Source organism: Oryctolagus cuniculus, chromosome 6, assembly GCF_051225735.1.
Source record: "Oryctolagus cuniculus isolate XC-2025 breed Fujian yellow rabbit chromosome 6, ASM5122573v1, whole genome shotgun sequence".
NCBI classification, from domain to species: Eukaryota; Metazoa; Chordata; class Mammalia; order Lagomorpha; family Leporidae; genus Oryctolagus; species Oryctolagus cuniculus.
In genome coordinates, this window is record NC_142872.1 from 50,369,418 (window position 1) to 50,392,846 (window position 23,429).

At 37.1% G+C, this 23,429-nt stretch overlaps 1 protein-coding gene and 1 pseudogene across 2 annotated transcripts in view; one reads left to right on the forward strand and one right to left on the reverse strand.

Annotated features, from left to right (window-relative positions):
• The window catches only part of GABRG2 (gamma-aminobutyric acid type A receptor subunit gamma2), a 103,935-nt gene that overhangs the window by 73,230 nt on the left and 7,276 nt on the right, over window positions 1-23,429 (forward strand). For both annotated transcript variants that reach the window (XM_008255357.5, XM_051843580.3), the window contains exon 7: window positions 16,235-16,387. In XM_008255357.5, coding sequence (XP_008253579.2) covers window positions 16,235-16,387 — 153 coding nt within the window. The remainder of the gene's footprint in view (window positions 1-16,234; window positions 16,388-23,429) is intronic.
• Window positions 192-9,435, reverse strand: LOC127490534 (fibronectin type III and SPRY domain-containing protein 1 pseudogene; annotated as a pseudogene).

Below are 23,429 nucleotides of genomic sequence, written 5' to 3' on the forward strand. Positions count from 1 at the left end.
CAATTGTGAACTGAAATTGATCAATCCCACTTGGTCTAGGATTTTTTTTTCAGTATTTGAGCTTTATTGGAAGGGGAGTGGGGAGCAGCCCCCCTCCCCCGGAAGCGCCCACTTCCTCACAGTGGCCCCTGGTGAGGCGTTAAGGCTCCCAGCGGCAGCTGGCGGTTAGGGGGGGTGGTGGCGCGCCTGGCCTAGGTGAGGCTGGAGTTGGAGCTGCTGGTGGTGCTGCCCCGCTTCTGCAGGCAGCGCACGCAGCTGGGCACCTGCAGGCCCATGGTCACCTGGAAGCTGCCACACCACGGTGAAGGCAGGCAGCAGCGGCTGTGTGAACTTGGCCTTGAAGGTGTGCAGCAGCTGTTTGGTGCGGGTGTTGTAGAAGGACAGGAGGCCTTGGTGGAAGTCGCAGTGCACGCCCAGGCAGTCGGGCACCGGGGCGTCCAGCACCTTCACCTTGTTGGCGTGCTTGGCCGCGAAGCTGACCTGCAGCCAGTTGTTGATGTGCAGGCACCGGGACGCGGCTGTCTTGCCCAGCTGCTCCAAGCGGCCCAGGCTGTCCGGCTCGTAGCGGACCTCCCAGTAATGCTCGCTGCCATCGATCAGCGTGTCCCCCAGCACCGTGTAGGACTCGGCCGTGAAACGGTCCTGTCCCCCGCGACTGGAGGGCATCCTCTTGGGAGATGGGTTACCCCTGGCCGGGGAGTTGACAGGAGACGCCGTCCGCCCCTTGCCATCTTTCTTGATGTCCTACACCTTCCCGCCCATGGCGTCCCACTCCATGGAGCGATCGTCCACCCGCAGGTTCTATTTGTTGAACTCTTTACTTAGAGTAGGGTTAACCTTATAAGTATAAAGTAAACTGAAAATAGATCTCTGTAAAAATTAAGAGTGGGAATTGGAGAAGGTGGAGGAAGAAGTGTGGCAGTATGAGTGGGAGAGAGGGTACGGTGGGAAGTATCACTATGTTCCCAAATCTGTATATATGAAATATATGAAACTTGTATTACTTAGATAAAATTAAAAAAAGCAAAAATCATAAATATTAAAATTCAATAGTGACATGCTTTAAGGATGTAAAAAGAAGAAAAAATATTAATTACAGGTATATACGTAAGAGATTAAGGGAGCAGGAGTGTTTGAAATTCATAATTTGTTAAGGTTTATTTTTCCATCTGAAAATTATCAAATATATGCCCACTGGAAATTTACGTTTTGAATATAAATGTAATTGTTTTTGCATGAAAGTCATCCTTTCATTGCTGGCTGTATTATAGATATTTGAAATAAATGAATGTTCTTCAATATTAAAATTATACTAGAAAAAATTTAAATCATTCAAGGTTCATATTGGGTTGATTTAGCTGCCCTCACCATTTAATCACCTATAATGATGAACTTTAGGGTATGATTAAAATTAAGATTTGGATAAGATTCTATAATCGGGAGCATCTTTATCATCAGGTAATGCAAAAATCTGCAAACTCACACCTCAAGATGAGCATATTGAGGTTTGACTTTAACGGTGGATTAGAGAGTCAGGCTTCTCAATGAATAGTTTGGGGGCTGTGGTTATAGCTGTATCATACTGTGTACCATGATACCAGAAAACCCACTATGAAACAATCTGTGCACTGAGATCAAAGCAGTATGTCCCGGCAATCCACCATAAAAAGCCAATGCCTAGGAAAGTCAGTCATTAAACATGGAGTCTATCATGTTTTCTTCCTCCCAGATCAATCCAAAAACAGAGAATATGAGACAGGAGAGCTGAGTATACATGTAAAGAAACCGATGTTCTACTGAGTTAAGTAACTTAAACTTATACACTCAGTAAGAACCGGAATCAGGGTCAAAATCTAGATTTAATCTCAAAACTCACATTGCTATCACAGCATCCACATAGAGAGAGCACAGAGCACTGCTCAGGCAAACGCTCTGTGTGAGTTAGGCAGGAAGTGGGAATAAGACCTTTAGTTTTATGGAACAGAACTCATCCAGAGAAAAGGACCAAAGAAATGGGAATCATGATTTATAAATTCAACATTTATCATGCTCTCTCTTAGTTCTTCTGAATTAGCTCAAGAAAGGGAAACCCTCATTTCTTATAACTGCCAGGCCCAGTTTCCGGAGTGTCCTTCCTTGCAGGGAGATCAAAGAACATGGCTACATGCCAAGCCAAGCATCTTTTCTGATTAGCTATCCCGAGATTTCTTCCTTGGCTGAGATTCAGTGAGAGGGTGCATTGATTTCATCTCAGATTCTCATCTGAGTCATACAGCACACATTCAATAAGTGGCAGAGACACACTGTCATTCTCTCCCTGGAGAACAGCTGACTAAGTGTGGCGAGGCTGTTTGCTAGCATCCCTGCCCTCCTCTGGCTTGTTTCACATAACAACATGCCACAGCTTTTCACCAAACAATACAAGAAACCGCCCTGACTTCACTTCTCCTGACAACGACGGGGGAAATATGAAGCCACGCAAAATGCTGTTGCTCCAAGCTCGGCTCTCAGTAAGCAGATAATCAATCGTCTCCTAGGCCAAGCGGCTTTCTTTCCTCTCCTCTCCCCTTTCTGCCAAATCCCACAGAGTAATCTAGGATGGAAGAAAACTAATGCAAGAGTACTTCCAGAAGTTTACTGGAAAACACAATTGAAGATCAGGTTTTTGTTGTAAGTTTTTTTTTTTAATCCACACATAACTTTTTAATAACATGCATGTTCCATGCTTGCAGGTCTTCAAGAGGTCAAATGGGGAGTAAAAGGTCACAGGTTTCCTTATTACTAAAATAAAAGATTTGAATAAGTTGACAATTGAAATTGTATTTCTGTAGTTATGATTTTTTGGGTTATTATTTCAGTAGCATAGACCAAAATCATCTGTGCAATGCTTTTAGTGGAATGTTACTATAAGAAAATTCCAAATTAAAAATCAAGTAACTGAAATTCTTATTTAAGATCTGGTGCTAATTAATGGTACAACCTTGAGTGTATAATTTCAACTCTGAGCTTAGTTATAGCTCAAGTAGGTGATCTTTGATATTTCTTCTAAATGTGAATGATCAAAGTAACATGCTTTCTCCTTTGCAATTTGTACATTTTCTAATTATCTTAAGGTAGTAATGGCTTAAGGGGACAATTTTATGTTTGAAACTTCTTTAAGATTCATTTTTATTTATTTGAGAAGCAGTTACAGAGAAGGAGAGGGAGAAGGAGTGGGGGGGGGAGAGAGAGAGAAAGAGACAGAAAGAGAGCTCTTCCCTCCAATGGTTCACCCCCAAGATGGCCGCAATGGCTGGAGTTGGGCCAGGCTGAAGCCAAGAGCCAGAAGATGCTGTCCAGGTCCCCACAAGGGTGGCAGGGGCCCAGGCACTTGTGCCACCTCCCTTTCTTTCCCATACACATTAGCAGGGAGCTGGATTGGGAGTGGTATAGCCAGGGATCAAATGGGTGCTCATATGGAACGCTGGCATTGCAAGCAGCAACCTAAGATGCCACACCACAGCTCTGGCCACAAGGACATGATTTTAGATGTAAAAACAAAGCAGTTCTAGTAGTAGTCTATTCTTTATTGATCAGTGTTTCTTTTTTTCTTAGCAAGAATAATCAAAGTCATACAGGAAGTAAAAATCATTCTCCATTCTATAATGTCCTATATCTAGCAAACCATCATTCCCATTAGTACTTCCCTTCCACTAAATTTTATATGTTGCTAAGGAAAGTACTGAGGTGAAGGAGCTAAACATTAATGTGTATGCTTGAATTCTACATAGTGCACATTGAATAGAGCTACATGAAGCTATAGAGGACAAGAAAGGAATTTCGATTTTACTATTTGAACACCATGTTATAAGTATGCTACAGATTCATTAATACCAACATCAAATCCTCTTTGAGAAATCTCTGCTGATCACCTGGCAAAGAAGTTTCTCAATGTTGAGAAAACAGTCCATTAGCAAATAATAGAGCTCTCTAAAATAAACAGCTATTATTTTTTGCTTCTTATTGCTTGCAAATCTTAAAAGCAGTCACTCCATATCACAGATTGATTAAATCTGAAATTTATTCAGGAAATCAAGCATGGGAAAAAGAAGGAGAAAAATCTATTAAATCTGTATTGCATAAACCGTAGTTCAATTTTATAATTCACAGTTTAGTTACTTAAATGACAGTATTAATAAAGATGAAAAAACACTCAGGGTGAGTTGAGAGACTTGGATTTTTAATACTGACCTTAGGCAAACCCTGCAAGCTCTCAGAGTTCCACTTTCTCACCTGTGAAATACAAGAAATGACCTGATCCCTAAATTCCCTTTCAGCACTGACACTAGAAGATCAAATCCAAATTCAAATCAATCAATGGAAGCCCTGAAAACTCCCCATATTATGAGGTTAGAGACAGTTTCAGCTTTGGTGAGCAGAGCTTTATAGCATTGTTCTTAATGCTGATTAGACATGGAGTACCATCTGTGGAATAAAACAAATGCCAACTCAAAAATAAATAAATAAATAAAAGACTGGGAGTGAAGTAGGCAGGAGTACAGGTTAAAATCCATTAGGCTTGTGAGCTGGAAGACTACACCTTCACCATGCCCCTGTGTCACCTCACGCCCCTGTGTGGCCACATGCCCCTACCTGGCCACACCTGGGTGCCCACCGGCCAATCAGGTTAATTAACCACTCCCCTTTGGAAGTGGGCTAAAAGCCTGGGACGCAATGTGTCCCTCCCTGTGTTACTGGTGAATGGCAGGGTTCTTGTCTTTGAGCATGACAGAAGTCATGAGACAGAGAGTAGTAGAAAGTAAAATAGCAAGGTTTATTAGGGAAGGCACATCCGTAAGAACAGATGGGCACCTCTCCAGACAGAACCTGAGAGAGAGTGCTCAGTTGCTCAGACCTGGCGGGGGGAGGGAGCGAGGTTACATGGTTGAGTGGAGAGAGTACACCTGAGCAGGCCTGGTGGGTGGCTCAGCAGTGAGGCAGAGGGCTGAGTGCCCAGTCTGGCTGAGGCCGGGGGTTTTTAAGGGGATGAGTCTTTGTCTTCTCATATCTCCTCCAGAAACAAAAGACTTTATGGGTGTAAATACTAAAAACTCCTATCTGAGTTTTCCCCCTGAAGTTATCAGACAAGAGGAAGCCTGGCTGGCATTGCCCAGGTTAGAGGAAGGATGGGCAGGAACCCTTGGAGGATCAGGATCCTGAGCAGGATATTTGAAATGCAGATATCAGGCAGAAGGGGCGGGGACCCCCACCTGGTAGATTATCTGTTAGAAGGGGCAGGGCAGGATGCAAATACTGGGCTGCCCCTGAAATGTTATTGGGATGACTTTGAGATGCATATGCTGGACCTAAATGTCTCCTTAGGCCTTTGTCACACACACATAAGCTCATATCTGACTTCCTTCCTAACACCAGTATTTAGAATTCTTCTCTAAATATTAGGCAAGAATCCTCTCAGGCTTATTAATGTTGGGGATTTATTAATAAGCATGTGGTGATATCATATGGCACCCCAAATTTCAATAGCATATGTGGCACCCCAAATGGGACTTCTGGGAAACTTTAAGGGGCCACATTTTCATATAGATTTTAAGGGGTTATTTCTGATACCAGGAAGGCATTTAAAAATCCTCAATAACAGTCCTGCAACAGCTGAAGCCAGATATGGAGCAGATGCGAACATACCTTAGTTCATACGACCCTTCTCAGAGCAAACTGAAGCCTATTCTGCTCAAAAATATCATCAGATTTTTCCCTGTGGACAGAGAATGCTTGGCACCAGCTTTCTACTCTAGACTGTCCTTTATAAAATGAAAAAGACACAATATCCCATGTGGAAGACAGGTTAATAGTCGAATTCATTCTTTGACATGTGGGTTGAAGACCAAGACAACCTTGAGTTCTGAATTCTAATGGTATAACGAAAAAGCATGTGATTGCATGCCTTTCCAAAAGTCCTCAAATTGTTGAATTTAATTAGACAGTTAAGTCACTAGAAGAACTTTTTGGTAAACAGAAGAGGTGACTATGCTGTCATCTCACCAGCCTTGTGGTGAGTCTTCAGTGTGCAGAGTCATACATAACAGCACAAGGCCTGCTACCCTCTAATAGAGAATATTGTTATATGATGATGTTTGTGCGGCTTTCTTATATTTTAATGTCTGTAATGGAGTCTTCTCAGTGGAAGGAGGAACATGGATAGGTTTGCTTTCTTGTTTATGACCCCAAGGGAACATTTCAATGCACTAGCAGAGGAACAACTACAGTATCTTTTTGTTTAAAATTGCAAGATAGAATGGGTCTAAGTTTTTGGCTTATTGACTTTTAAAGAAAACCATAAAGGTATTTACCATAAACAGAAACCATAAAAAGAACAATTCTAATATACAACTAAATTCTCAAGATCATAAGGTCTTCAAAGTTGGGTGAAAAAAATGGGAAAAGAAAAAAATTAGTGGTTAATAAGATTTAGTAACTTTTGTTAAGAACCTACTTTCTCTGTCCCTGCTATAAACTCTCTACAGAGATTTGAGTAATCTTTGTCAGAACTCTTTGAGGCAAGGAGATCTATTATTCCCAAGTTTCCATGTAGAAAAATTGAGACTAGAGAGGTGAAGTAGCTACTGTGCTTTTTGCAGCAAACCATAAGGTTTCCTCACTCAGAGAAGTTCAACTTCTTAGAGCTAATTGATGTTATATGACATAATTTACAGTGCTTTAAAAAAATAAGCAATGAATTTTAACAGATATCTTAAAATCCTTCTAAAATACCACAAAATGCAAAACTTCTTGGGTGAAATAATTCCATGGGGAGGCAAGAACCTTTAAAATTGAGTGCTTGGGAATAAAGAGCAAGTAAGGTCAAGCTTTTAAGCCTATAATTTTGTAGAGTATCCCCAGGAGTGATTTGACATCTTGGGGAACATTTTGTGATTTGACCTTTTGCAACTGTTGCCTGCAGTTGCCTGAATTTGAACATTCTTTTCTTCAGCTGCTTTCAAAGTCATTTTAGAAAGCTTGGTATTCTGATAACATTAGGTTTCCCAATCTCTGTGGAGCCTTTCTTTAAGAAAATGTCAGAGCCTGGGTTACAGCAGGTTCATTGAAAGGCTGAAAACAACATGAAAAATAGTGTATCTACCAACAGGCTCATTTCTCTAAAAGAGATTTCTAGGTTTGAGTTATAATTGTTAACAACATTTCTCTCTTTGTCTCCTGATTGTGGAACCATCTGTGAGATGTAGTTACTACACATTGTACACATAGAGTTTAAGTATGATTTTAATCTCTGGTAGCATGGGTTTTTAGGGCATTTTAAAAATTACAGTTGAGATTCTTGTCATCTCTCCTCCAAGATTAATCTTCAATATTAATCCGCCCAGTGTGGAAATGGATGTGCAAAACCTGTATACTTACTTAGAATACCTGGCTGGTACCTTCTGGGTACCCAAAGTTAGGACACAGCAGAAATACTACATCAAACTCCTACATTAGTCAAGAGAGTTTACAAAACGGAGGACAGAAACAACGTATTACTAGATGCATTTAGTAAGGAAATAGAACTAAGTGGTCAACTTCTCAATTTTACCAATCACATAAAACAAATCAAATAATACCTCAAAGAGAAGTGTGTTTGACAACAAGTTCTGTTTTATCCTAGGCATTCTCTAAAACCTAAATCTAAGATGATTATGTTTGGAAAATTTAACTTAAAGGCAGGTATCTTCCCACAGTGTGGAAACACATCTCTGCTGATAGTCATGGCAGTGGTGAAGCATGCGTGGCACACAATCAAATGTTCCTGTCTGAATAATTCATTGTTATTATTAGCATATTACAGAATTAAAACTCCATAGGTGCATTTTTAGAAATGATTTAAATGTACTTCTGTTAGCAGATGTCAAGTAGTGGTGAATATGCCTATGTCCCACATTGCAATATTTAGATTTGACTCTTGGCTCTAGATTCCTGCTAATATGGACCTTAGGAGGCAACAATGATGGCTCAGGCAATTGGGTTCCTGTCACCCTTGTGGGAGACTTGTTTGTATTCCTTGCTTCTGGCTCCAGCTCTGGCCCAACCTTTGTTGCTGTATGAATTTGGGGAGCTAAACAGTGGATGGGATCTCTCTCTCTTTCTCTATCTCCTGAATAAACAAAAAATCATCTATAAAGGATAAGTACATGTATATGTACTTTATGTATAAAATAAAGATTCATAAAAATATAAAACTTTTTTAAACCTACAGTATCTCTTACTGGTATCTCTCTTATACTGCTGAAAATATTCCCAATAAACTATAAGAGCTAAGAGTAAAATAAGAACCCACACTTTAAAATTTCTACTAAAATGGAACGTCTTAAAAATGTAAATTAAGTGATCTATTAATGTCTCAATAGTACTCTACACAGAGTAACTACACATAAAAGAACATTGGTTACTTTTGACCACCAAATCATGTTGATATGCAATTAATTCATACTTAGGAATCACAGCTTGATAAAAGAGATAGCAAATTTTACTGACACACATATGAGAGCCATATTACAGTTGGAGTGCATTAATGGCATGCATGGATACACTGATATTGCTATAAACAAGAAAAAGTTTGGCTACCTCATCATTAGCCTTGAAAGTTTCAGGAAGTCTTTTGACAAAGGCTAAAGACACATATCATTCAACAGGAAGCTTATCCACCAGTATAAAAGAAGTTATTCAACAACACAACTGTCTGAGGATGTTCTAACACCTTATCTATACATTGTTTTTGGAAGATTTCAGAACACTTTGTAGTACGCAAAATCAGTGCAGTTAATTCCCTCATGGAACTCACAGTAAACATACTCTAGGGAGGAATCCAGATTAAGGCTGTGCTTTAATTGAGATATTACACTGAGATCTGACTGAGGATATCTGGCGAGAAAAGGACTTCTCTGATGATCAGGCAAATTAACTGACATTTGAAGAAGGAAAGGAGTTAATTAAGTAAACATGGGGATATTAGAGTTTGAGCCAAAGTAATCAGCCTGACAGAAGTCCCCAAGGTAAGATGCACTGGGGAGGTGGGGCCATTTAAGGGACATTATGAACTTCAATTAGTGAGAAAACACTATTTAGGATGAGGCTGGAGACATGGAGGAAAAACTACGTGAAACCATGCAGACCAAGCTAATGATTTTTAGCAAGGTGTCCTGATGTCAAGGATTTGGGTCTTGGGTATACATTGTGGTGCAGTGGGTTAAATTATTGCCTGTGATGCCAGCACCCCATATGAGCACCAGTTGGAGTCCTAGCTGCTCCACTTCTGATCCAGCTCCCTGCTAATGCACTTGGCAAAGCAGTGTAAGATGGCTCAAGTACTTGGGCCCTTGCCCCCCACGTGGGAGAAGCGGATGGAGTTCCTGACTCCCGCCTTACATCTGGCCCAGCTTTGGCCATTGTGCCTATTTGGGGAGTGACCTAATGGATGGAGGGAAGGTTTCTCTTTTTCCTCCCTTCCTTCTTTTGCTCTGTGTGTAAACTGACTTTCAAATAAATGAATAAGTCTTTTTTACAAAGGGTTTGAGGTTTGGAGATACACATACATATGCATGTATATGTGTGTGTGTATGTGTGTATTGTGATCAGAAAGGCATAAAACATTCCAGAAGTTGAGGGTAACATTTGACATACAAGAACAAAAGAATATGAGTAAATCACGTGCCTGGGAATAAAGCGGAGAGGCTATGAATAGTGAGTGATAATATTGGGATGTTCACCATGATCAGAAAAAATTGGGCCAGAATCACAGGAAAAGCAGGGTACTTTTTTATCCTGAGAAAGTCGAATGAGGTTCCCTGAACAAACAGATATTCTAGAATGAATAGTTCAGCCTGGCATTGTCCAACTGAATTGTTTTTGATGAAATTTGCACTGTCCAGTACACTAATCTCTAGGAGCATGTAGCATTGAGTATTTGAGATATGCTTTGAACAATTGAGGAACTAAATTTTAAAATGCATTTAATTTTAAATTACATTCAGTTGGATACCATTTTATACAAGACAAGTCAAGACATACTACAAACTAAGTGTGTGGTTGTGATGGTACTGGTGGCAGAACTGGTGGTGGTTGGAAATACAGAATGAAGAAAAAGAGGGCATTATTTAGAAACCTAGGAAGGAGATGCCATCAGGAAGAATATAGACAGGAAAATCATATCATCATGATAGGAAAACTTATAGGTTGTCTAGGGGTTAGAGGACACAAAGGGAATAACAAGAGACAAAGCCATATGGTGTCATATAATCCAAAGTAAAAACATTGTTGATTCAAAGAAACAAGTTTGGATATTCTTTGAAGATACACACACACACACACACACATACACATACACATACACATATATATATAGTGATGATTGTAGCAATTTAATCAGAACTTTCAGAATGTGCCTGCCAGAAACCTTAATAATATAATCTAAGATAAATTTGCAGCTATCTGTCTAATATATGGAATGCCTTTTCTTAGACTGAGTACTCTGTGATAGCAAAGACTACAGTTTAGCTATGTTCTCCCAATCCCTTGACTTTACAAGACCTCCTTGCTGAGAGAATACTGAACATATTCCTGAATAGCTCATGATAGACTAAGCCACCATTGGGAATGGTGTGCAGGTGATGGATGCAGAAACCACTTGTGGGTAGTATGTATAGCGGTTGGAAACTGATTAATTGAAAAGTCTGTTCTCCTTAAGAATGTCTTAGATCATTCAAGGTCTCAGGATTCTGCCCAATACTTACCCATACTTGAGGGCAAAGCTCAAAAAAAAAAAAAAAATTTGGTTCCATTCAAGAGCAATAACTGCAAACTGATTTTTCCTGAAATGTTTAATTCAGAAATCTAGGAGAAAAGTGTGTTTTTGATAAACTTCCAGACTATATTCTAAATAGTTCTACTCCCACAAAAAAAAAATTTTTTTTTGGACAGGCAGAGTGGACAGTGAGAGAGAGAGACAGAGAGAAAGGTCTTCCTTTGCCATTGGTTCACCCTCCAATGGCCTCCGCGGCCAGCACTCTGCGGCAGGCGCACCACGCCTATCTGAAGGCAGGAGCCAGGTGCTTCTCCTGGTCTCCCGTGGGGTGCCGGGCCCAAGCACCTGGGCCATCCTCCACTGCACTCCCTGGCCACAGCAGAGAGCTGGCCTGGAAGAGGGGCAACCGGGCAGAATCCGGCACCCTAACCGGGACTAGAACCCGGTGTGCCAGCACCGCAAGGCAGAGGATTAGCCTACTGATCCGCGGCACCGGTCCTCCCACAAATATTGTATAGCTCTGTTCCTAGTTCATACCCTGTCAATTCTGGACATTATCAGTTTATTTTTTCCTAATCAGATAGACTAAAACTAAACTACTTACCTCCACCTTTTATTGATCACTACTGAACTTGAGAATATTTTCAAGTATTTATTACTTGTAAACTTCCCATTCATTTCTTAGTTAAAAATTTAGATTTCTTTTCTCAATGACTAACTGAAATTCTTTATAATATTAACCTTCAATTTCTTACTTATTTTGGAAATATTCCAGTCAAGTGTGTTGTTTTTTCATTTTACAACTAGTTATAGCATTCTTTATAATTCAAAAGTTCTAATTTTTACACAGAAGACCTGAGGTATTTTTTTCTTTATGGCTTTTATATTTTATATTATGCTTAACAAACATTTCCCATATTAAGAATGTATGGATATTCTATACATTTTTCTTGTTTGGTATTTATATTCACTCAGAAATTTGTATCTTCAGTCCAACTTAAATTTATTTTATGTGTTATGGTGAAGTGGTGAGGTAAAGATCTAATTTCAGAAAATAATTTTCTTTAAAGAAAATTCAGCCATTTGACTAAAAGTCAATTTCATGGGGTTATGTCTCAGATTGCAATGTTTAATGAGTGATGATTAAGTTAGACTTAATGCCTTGTCTCAGCTTACCAGTAGGTCTATCTACATTGTAGAGACAAAATAATCTTGCTCCATTTGAGCCTTTAATTTAGATTCAGTTATGAGACCCCATAGTCCTAAACGCCACATTAATAATGTAGTGATCTTTGCAAAGCAGTGATTAAATATATGCATGGCTTGAATAAAGAAGGAATGTAATCAGCATAATATTTATGGCTTCAAAGTTATCCTAATAGAAAAAGATATATCCTATTCAACTATTTTGAAGTGGAATAAGAATCATAAGAGAGCAACAAGCAGAAAATACATTTCACTTGGTGTTTTTCAACATCATAACAAAATTTTAGGATACTTAAAGAGCATATATGCAAACCATTCATCCCAGGATCTCAACATGATAGACATCACCACTAATTACTAATATATATGTAAATAAATATATGCATACATATAATTTCAGGGGTTCAATTTAGAAAAATATTTCATTACTATAAAATCTTTAACTTTTTAAGAGTAGACAGTTTCATGGATGAAATAACATACTAATAAATACTGAATTGTAAAATTCTCATGCTTATTTAACATAACAGCAAAAACAATAATTTTTCATTAACATGCATAGTCTTTTCCTACAACCAGACAAGAGAGTCTTACAAAAAACAAAACAATGTACAAATGGATATTAATAGATGTTATTTCAAATTATATGTCACTTTCTTTCAGTCCTAGCCTGTCAATTTATTCTAAATTCAAGCTAATGCAGAAACATAACTAATTTAGAAAATGCTGTGACTTTAAACATCATGTTAGAATTTATCAGTAAAAATAATATATTTGAAATGGCTGGTTGGTATTTTTGACTTTGACTTTGGTTGGTATTTAAATCTTTGGAGCTTGGGGAACCACTGATGGAGCATTTTAAGGGGATTTGATTTTACAGGTTGCTCAGCCAAGAGTTTTTAAGAATACAAAAAGTGATGTGGGCTTAGAGATAAGGCAGGAATCAGGCTGTCACTGTGAAGCTGCTTTGCTCTTAAATGGTTTGTTCCCAAGTTTGAATCTGTAATCCACTCATAGAAAAGCTTCGGAAATGCTGGCAAAGACGGAAGATGCTGAGAAGCTATTACCTTATTTATGGAAATTGATAGATAAGTGGACCATGGACATTTAGATTCTGACCTGAAGGGAAGCAGAGAATTGAATTGAGATAATTATCTTGTTAACTTTGGACAAAATTAAAGTTCACCTTTTAAAAAGTCAGATCATTAATACCAAAGTGCAGATTCTCATTCACTTACAAGATAATGAAGAAGTTACTAGTACTCTCTACCTGTGTCTAAAATATTGTAATTTTTAAACATTCATTTAAATGTATTTAAAATGAGCAGAAAACTCAAGGACTTGGGAAATAGTAGAAAAAGTATCTCAGAATATTTATTAATTAAAAAGAAAATTTCTCCTTCTCTTTGCTTTTCCTACCTGGAACAAGACAGCCAATGGTATTCTGATCAAGGAAATGAGAAAGAAAAAAGACAGATATTAATAGAGATCATCTTGATGGCTCCTGATCCTGAACATCAGTAGCCATCAGGGAAATGCAAATAAAAACTGCAATGAGGTTTCACATCACCCCAGTTAGAATGGCTACCACTCAAAAATTTAAAAAAAAAATGCGGGCAAGATTGTAAGGGAAAAGATACATTAATACACTGTTGATGGCGATGTAAACTAGTACAGCCATTACAGAAGACAGTATGGAGAGTCCTCAAAAATCTGAAAATAGATCTACCATATAAACCAGCCATTCTACTCTTGGGAATTTACCCAAAAGAAATTAAATCAGAATATGAAAGACTTATCTGTAATCCCATGTTTACTGCAACAGCTAAGATATGGAATCAACCTAGATATCCATCAACTGATGACAGGATAAAAAATTATGGTAAATATGCATAATTGAATACTACCCAGCTACAAAAAAAATGAAATTCTATCTTTTGCAATAAAATGGATTCAACTGGAGATTATGTTTATTGAAATAAGCCAGACCCAAAAAGACAAAGGTTTTCCGTGATTTGTAGTTACTAATATACTGACTACAAAAATATAATGTACATGAAAGAAATTGACATTTTAAGATTATGATTATTGTTTACAACCCTTGTCTATACTCCTGAGGAATAGCAGGTTTTGCTACTTCCTTGGTGAATTCTTTATTTAGTGGAGGGATAAGTTTGTGGTTATAAAGGAAATTGAAAGTATGTCATTGTAAATATAAAAGAAAAATAAGAAAGGAAGGAAAAGGCAGGGTGGGAGCAAAGGAGGACAGGAGTGTAGAGTGGGAAGTATCATTATGTTCTTAAAACTGTACATAGGAAAAATATGAACTTTCCCTAATATAAATAAAAAATTAAAATATAGAGGTCATCTTAAATGTTTTTGTTCCTCATTTATAGCCCATGTCTATTATTATATTCTAAATTGGGGCAAAAGCAGAGACCAAACAAATTTGCAAAATGTGAAAAATTTAATTACCTTATGTTCAGGCAAATTAATGCAGAGAAAAAATCTCATTGGAATTAACTAAATTATAGTTATCATTGATAACACATTTCTACCATCAAGTCTACAGGCACAGTTGCTAAATACTGCTACTTCTGATCTCCAGGAGGGAAATAATATCCCATTAACTTATTCCCAAGATAGTGGTAGGTCTTGATACCTACTCAATAGCCATGATATAAACTAGTAGTAGTAGTATTTCAGTCTACTAAAAGACAGTGTTTAAAGTATTCAAAACTGCACATAGGAAACACTGAAGGGTTTAGGTACAAAGTGTTTACTTCCTCAGATATCTAATGGTTTTGCATGTCAACAGCTTGGAAGGCTACAGGATGAAGCTTGAGGGTGGGAAAGAACTGTATTGAGGTGGTAATAACTTACACTGCTAAGGCAGTCTTTTTGTATAAAATTTCTAGGGTACCTTAGTTTCAAACCAGATAAAATGAGTTAGGCACAAAGGGAAATACACGCACAAAGCCAAGTAAACAAGCTAAAATATATTATTTGTATTTAACTATTTATTTTCTAGGACAAAATATATCTAGTAAAGAAAAAAGAGCAACATTTGAAAAGGGGTCTTATGCACATATCTCATATTACAAGTGTAGATAGAGTCCTTGAAACTGATGTTCTCCAACAGAATAAAGAAAACATAAATGTATATTAACAGGGATATCTCAAAAATGGATTTTCTAATCTCAAAACTTGAAATCCTTTAAAATAATACTTGGCATAGAATAAAAGGAAGGATATGGAATTTTAAAAGAATGTTAAACATCATAATTTTTAAAAATCAGAGACTTCAAATTGTTTCAAAATAAACTGGTCTCATGCATAGCCATATGATGGTTCTTTGGTTCCTTTATTAGTTTTTAATTAGTATATTCTCTTGATTATTTATGTAAATAAATTTTTGTAAATTCCCCTCTTTAATCCAGCATGCTCAATAATACACCTTCCTATGTTCTTCATTTTTAAAATTTACAAATGCATGCACTGACTTGTTCATTCATTCGGAAAATGTTACTGATTGCCCATTTGTAGTCAAAGAGGATGCTAAGAACCAGTTGTGCAATAGTGGACTAATGGATAACCATTCACAGACTTACAAAGTCCAATAGAAGAGATAGATATAACAAAAATCACCACACAAATGAATGATGAATTGCAAATTTAAATGACAGTTGTGAAAGAAAACAATATAAATCAATGAAAGCATGAAAAATATTTCATTATACTAATTTGGTAAATTCTGAGTAAAATATTTATTATTGTCAACCATCAGCATATTTCCCTCCAGTTTGTGTGGATAAAGGTCTTAAGAAAAACAGGAAATTGCTACAAAATTCAGAAGATTTTACAAGCAAGATTGACATAGTGTTGAAACACTGTTTCCTGCCCTCTAAGCCATGTAATAAATTCACACTTTGGGTGGCAAGTAGGAAGACAAGGAAAAAAATCATCTAGAAAAAAATGTGATCTAAATGTTCAAAAATTATTTCTTCCAACTAATAGTTGCATCTTATGAAAAGATCAGGATTCAGTTCATTGGGTTTTTGGTGTATTTGTTTGTTTTTCTTTTTAACTCAAGTGGACAGAAAATAGTTTACAGCATGTTCCTTACAAAGAAGTCTCAAATTTAAATGTGTACACATGAGAACTGAACACATATTTATTTCCAAATTCTTTTCATTTGTTAATAGGGGATCACATAGTACTATCTTTGTTCTGTTCTAGGAGATTACGTGGTCATGTCCGTCTACTTTGATCTGAGCAGAAGAATGGGGTACTTCACCATCCAGACCTACATCCCTTGCACACTCATTGTTGTCTTGTCATGGGTATCTTTCTGGATCAATAAGGATGCTGTTCCAGCCAGAACATCTTTGGGTGAGATATATTTGTGTTGTTTCCCAAGATAAACCCCAGTACAAGGTACTTTATCCCTCTTTCTAAGGTGCAATGCTTTAAATTTAGCCAGTAATTGCATAGAAATGTCATTTGATTTATTTTAAAGAAAGCTATCATAATTTAATAAATATTTTTTAGCTTTTATTTAATGAATATAAATTTCCAAAGTACAGAATATTGATTACAATGGCTTCCCCCCATAACATCCCTCCAACCCGCAACCCTCCCCTTATCCACTCCCTCTCCCCTTCCATTCATGTCAAGATTCATTTTCGATTCTCTTTATATACAGAAGATCAGTTTAGCATACATTAAGTAAAGATTTCAACAGTTTGCTCCCACACAGAAACATAAAGTGAAAAATACTGTTTGAGTACTAGTTATAGCATTAGATCTCAATGTACAGCACACTAAGGCCAAAGATCCTACATGAGGAGTAAGTGCACAGTGACTCCTGTTGTTGACTTAACAAATTGACACTCTTGTTTATGGCATCAGTAATCACCCTAGGCTCTTGTCATGAGCTGCCAAGGCTATGGAAGCCCCCTGAGTTCACTGACTCTGATCATTTTTAGACAAGGCCATGGTCAAAGTGGAAGTTCTCTCCTCCCTTCAGAGAAAGGTACCTCCTTCTTTGATGACCCATTCTTTCCACTGGGATCTCACTCACAGAGATCTTTCATTTAGGTTCCCCCCCCCCCCCCAGAGTGTCTTGGCTTTCCATGCCTGAAATACTCTCATGGGCATTTCAGCTGGATCTGCATGCCTTAAGGGCTGATTATGAGGCCAGAGTGCTGTTAGGACATTTGCCATTCTATGGGTCTGCTGTGTATCTCACTTCCCATGTTGGACCATTCTCTCCCTTTTTGATTCTATCAGCTAGTCTTTGCAGACACTATTCTTGTTTATGTGATCCCTTTGGTTCTTAGTCTATCATTACGATCAATTGTGAACAGAAATTGATCACTGGGACTAGTGAGATGGCATTGGTACATGCCACCTCGATGGGATTGAATTCGAATCCCCTGGTATGTTTCTAACTCTACTGTTTGAGGTAAGTCAGCTTGAGCATGTCCCGAATTGCACATCTCTTCCCTCTCTTGTTCCCACTCTTATATTTAACAGCAATCACTTTTCAGTTGTTCCAGCACTTAAGAAGAATTGTGTATTGATTACAGTATTCAACCAAAAGTATTAAGTAGAACAAATTAATAAATATTTTTAAAGTTTCTAAGTTCTGTTTTCCTTAATTACCTCGATAGGTTTCTTTAATAAGCTTGCATAATAATTTTAAGTTAACTATTAAAAAACTTTTAATTTTAACAGGCACTTGGTTTGTACATTTTGGACTCTGTCCAATAATAATAGGAGTGTGCTGAAGCTGCACACATTAATCTGTGAGAACTGATTGTTTTTGTCCTTCTCTAACTCTGGGTTCAGTGATGTCAACTGACATCTTAAAATCAGCCAAGGTGGAAGTATTAACAACCTAGAAATTGGCAAAGTGAAATTCAGAGCTATCTTTTTTTTCTCAAGTATTGATTTTTACACGTTCACCAGTGTACTACTGGCTATTAATTTCTTCCAATATGCATTAATTACTGTGATGACATTTGAAGTAACTGATTCTTTACAGGAAAGTCACTGAACATGTTATTTTTAGAAAAATTCTTGTGAAATTTGGGGGGATGCTTTGAGAATGATTGCTTCTTGCTGAACTATATTGCATATGGTGATATTTGTCTTGTATTTTCACATCTTTTCCTCCACATGAGGAAGAAGTCTTACATAAACTAAAACAAAGCCACAGACTTACAGGGCATAGTAGTCTAAGTCCAGGGTTGAAATGTTTATATGACAAAATTCCTTAAGAGTAAACTAGGGTAGCTGGGGTTGGAGGGTGGTGAGGAAAAAGGAGTTGACTAAGACTAAAGCTAACACAAGATAATTTATGAAACTACAATCACTTTATCACGTATGCAGAACCAAGATCATTTTTTTGCTAGTTCTTTGGATAGAATCTATATTATATAATAGTTTAGAACTATTAGTTTGAGTCAAACTAATTTAGGTTTCAAACCATATATATATATATATGTGTGTGTGTGTGTATAAATATATATATATATATAAATGCATTATATATATATATATATATATAAATGATCTTGGAAGACCCTGTAATCTCTCTAAATCATGGTTTCCTCACACATAAAGCATGCAATTCTTCTTGTACCTAATTTGTGGGGATTTATTAGGGTTAAATAAGGTATTCTATGCCAAGTGCATGAAGCAGAGTAAAGATTCAGAAATGTCAGCTACTATGGTCATTTTCTGACAAAAATGATCTGTACTAGGTTATTAAACTAGGGGCAGAAGTGATTACTGGGAAAAAAAGACATCATTTGCATATCTGTCCTCTTCCAAACCCAATTTAGTTACCCATCTGTTTCAAAATGAAGTTATTTTGATTTTTCCTGTTACATGCAGTACTTTGTATCATAATTTCTATTCCACAATTCAAATATCTTGTCTAATACTCTGTACCGAAACAAACCCAAAATACATGGAGCCTATTAATAGAATGTATTACATGCTTATTTATCAGCCTAATATCAGAATATAAATGTCTTTTATGTGTTTCATACAATGCCTGGCACATATCTGGTACCTCAATGATGATTCAGTTAATCTATGTGTTACAAGTATATGGGACAAATCCATTGACGTATATCAATCTACACTCTTCACAAAAACATTTTCATGAAAACATTAGTGTCTCCCCTTGAAGCCTGAACTTTTGCTGGTCAAAAATCCTTGTAAGACCACTTCAGTAGCTCATTTCATCTCCTCATTCAGTGAGTGTTCATTGACAAATGACTACTGAGGGAAAGGGATCAGGTTCAGGAAGAAAGGAGAGGTCCCTGAACAAATAGCAGGTATTGATAATTTAAATAGCAGGTATTGATAATTTAAGTGAGGCATGTTTCATATGATCCCTTTTCTACTCCTCACAAATACTGCATGTAGTAGTTGGATTAATTATGATTCAAATGACTATCACATTTTTTAGTGCTGAGCTAAGGGAGCAAAGGTGTTGTAATGTTCAATGATTTACACAGTCACACAGTCAGTTGGTAGTATATTTGCACCTCAGATAATGGCACACGGATTTTCTCTGGGTCTAAGAGATTGTTGAAACCAATTGTGGAGAAAGACCAGAAGCTGAATTGAGCCAATGCCTCTAGTTTAACTTTGCTGTCTCATTTCTTTAGATCAGTGCCTCTTAAACTGAATTTAAACACTTGAGGACTTTTAAAGTACACATATCTTAGTTCAACCCTAAAATATGCTTATTTAATTTGCCTAGAACATGCATTCTGTGTCAATAGTTAAAAAATTCTAACTTGATACTAATGCACACTCACCTTTTCAAATAGTGGTCTAGATTTCATTGCTTCTAATGCTATTTGCAGTGCTTACAATATCAAGGGTTAAACGAGATGACCCTAAACACCTATAGACTTTAATATTATTGCCACAGAACAGTTAAAGTTAACCTGGTTCATAAGTGAGATAAATAAACACATATGGCTCAGAGATTATGGCTGTTTCCCATGCACAGATCACCAGAGCATGGGGAACATTGATCTTTGAGCCTATAACATTTCAATGCAGTTTGGCAGACATGTGATAGATGGCAAAGTTTAATTATGGTGTACTGGTGACAAATGAAATGATGAAAACATCAAATGGTATTTTTCATCCAAGTAATCTGAGGTGAGGTAACATCCCTGAGGAGCTTACTCCATGCCAAGACTGGAAGAACTGATAAAATCTATGGATATGTTTCATTTCATGCACCCCAGGTAAGGGAAGTCTAATTTCTTTACTTCACAAAACTGGATTTAACAGACACATGAAGTCCTCTTATTTTTGGTTGAATTAGTGAAATTTTTGATGAATTAGTGAAAACAACCAGCTTTCTACTTCTCATTATTTCTATATCTCATCATAGCAATTCTCTTCCTTGAGGTTCCAGGCAGAACCCAGAAATATCATGAAGCAATTCATCAAGATTTGAGTTTTCTATGGCTGTGATTTTTTTTTTTGACAGGCAGAGTGGATAGTGAGAGAGAGAGACAGAGAGAAAGGTCTTCCTTTTTGCCGTTGGTTCACCCTCCAATGGCTGCTGTGGCTGGCGCATCGCGCTGATCCAAAGCCAGGAGTCAGGTGCCTCTCCTGATCTCCCATGCGAGTGCAGGGCCCAAGGACCTGGGCCATCCTCCACTGCACTCCCGGACCACAGCAGAGAGCTGGCCTGGAAGAGGGGCAACCGGGACAGAATCCGGGGCCCCAACCCGAACTAGAACCCGGTGTGCTGGCGCTGCAGGTGGAGGACTAGCCTATTGAGCCGTGGCGCCAGCCACTGTGATGAACTTTCATGCAGTCTAAATAACATCTTCCCAATTTACTACATCAGTGTTTAACTTACATGTCAGATTTTGTTTCACCTAAATATCGCATACTAGATTATCTTAAAAAGAACTCCTCTAAAATATCTACCTTAATATTAGGACACTTGAAAAAATTTGTGGAAAAAACTGAACTAAAGTAAGTTAATTCTGGTACAAAAAATTTTTAATTCATGCATACTTTTTAAAATATGAATTTTGCATGAATTTGTTGAAGGCTCTTATATGCAAGGATTTCAAACTTTTTATGCACCAAAATAAACTCATTTTCCAAGAAATTTGTGAGGTACTCTTGGGTTGACACTTTTGCCTATTATAGATCAAGTGTAGTTAGTAGCCTGATTATGAAACAAAGGCCAAGATACCTATTTAGGTTTTGTTTTATCCATAAAAATACTATTTGTTAATATGTACAATCATGAACTTCTATAAGAATTATGGCATAGACAACATCATTAGCTTTTTTCATTTAAAAATACAAACATTTCTTCTGTAAAATAAATGTTACCAATACCTAAAATATATTGCAACTTTATTAGGAATTGGTGCTCTACACATTATTTAATTTAATCCTCACAAAAGCTTTAGGAGGTTTTTCCACCACCCCCAGTTTCTAGATGAGGAGCTTAAACCTTCCAAAGGTCCTACCATGACAACAAAAAGACTCCTAGACCGAGTTAATTCCAAGATGAGTAATCTACAAGAACTCCAACTATCTGCAATTTTCACGCTGCATATTATCTATGTTTTCCATATAATCATGGAAATAACACAGTGTGGTTTGGAGCACAGCATTTGAATTCTGGCAGACTATATTTATACATCATCTCCACTATTTACTATTGAGGGCAAGTTTTTATTCTGCCTGTACTCAGTGTTTTTTATCTATAAGAAATGATAAATGATATAATAATATAATAAAATAATATATAATATAACTATATATAATATATAATATGTATAATATATAATATAATAATATATATAATATAATAATATAAATGATATAAGAAATGATAAATGAAGACTTTTGTAGGACAATATATAAAGTACTTGACACAGTACCTGGCCAAAAGAAAAAAAAAACACACAAAAAAACAATAAATAAACCACTGTCATTTGCAATTAAAAGTATCTCACAAGTCATAAATATGGATTCCTATTTTTAACTGTAGGTTGAGCCTCTTTTCTTTCACACGTTAATTGTTTCATGTATTTATTCAACAAGTATGTATTGAGTACCAGCACTGTGCTTTGGGCTCACAATGAATATCAAAACAAATGTCTGTTGACATAGAGTGTGCAGAATAAAAAGGGTGATGTTTTATTACATAATCAGTGACAGTGTAGGAAAGGGCTATGGCAATTGTCACCATAATTCCCTCGATCATTACTCTACCAAGGAATAGTATATCCTGTGAGGTTTCTTCAACCAAAACTGCTCTTTTCCATCTCTGGAATTTCATAACAGCACTTGGCAAACTTTGACTTTACTGAAGAATAAATGCCCCGAGAGAACTATGTATTTCTAGGAAACTGATAAACTCTTCTAAGATGACTCTATTACAAAAAATGAATAATTAGAAAGAAATTTACAACTTTTGTGCTTTTAAAACTATTTTTCCAAGAATTTCTTGGCTCTACTTAACATCTTCTTAACATCTTCTAAGCATATCATGCCAATAGCCCACATTTGGAGACAAAAAAAAAAAAAAACCTTATTTCTCTTTTCCTGTATGATTCTGCCATTCTTCTCTATACTTTGTGTTCCCCCTCAAGTCTCTGTGCCTGATTCTTCTGAATTTCCCTAACATAATCAATCAAGGCAAGAAAATCAAATGCTCTCTAGGAAAGCTGTTGTTTGAGTAGTCATTATTATAACATCATTACATGAGAGAAACATTGTGTGTGTGTGTGTGTGTGTGTGTGTGTTCCCTAGTGAGAAATATAAGCCACAAAGCTGGAGCGATAATGACATGAAGTTATTTCTTTTGCAGTCTTTCTCTCTCAGAGTGTATGTCTCTTTCTGACTCTCAATTTTTTTTAAATAAACAGACTGATAAGATGTGTGGGTATTCAAAGGGTTAATCCAACAGCTAGGGAAACAGGCTACAATTTTAGGATTGCTTAAGTTCTCATCATGAGGGCTAGACCTACTTGAGGGCTAGGAGTGACTCTGTTTTGCCTTTACTATAAATCACAGTTTTTACAGAAGGAGAGTCCTGACCCTTCCGTGATGTAGATAAGTCATCTTAACTTTGTTTCCTGTTATTAAGCTGCCATTAGGTGGGCTGGTTTTTTGGGGGTACTATTGTATAATTAGGAAAGAAGTGGTTTTGAAATCATGTCTAACTGCTGTGTTCAATTCCTTTTTCTGCTACTCTACCAATCCTTGTTTGTGTAGCTGGTCCTCTAACCCCATTTACCTCTTCCATAAAACCAGAATGAAAAGATCTGTTGTGAATATTCACAGAAACCATGTACACAAAAAGCTTATAATAGTGCACAGCACAAGAAGGTTTTCAGTAAATATTAGTTATCATGTT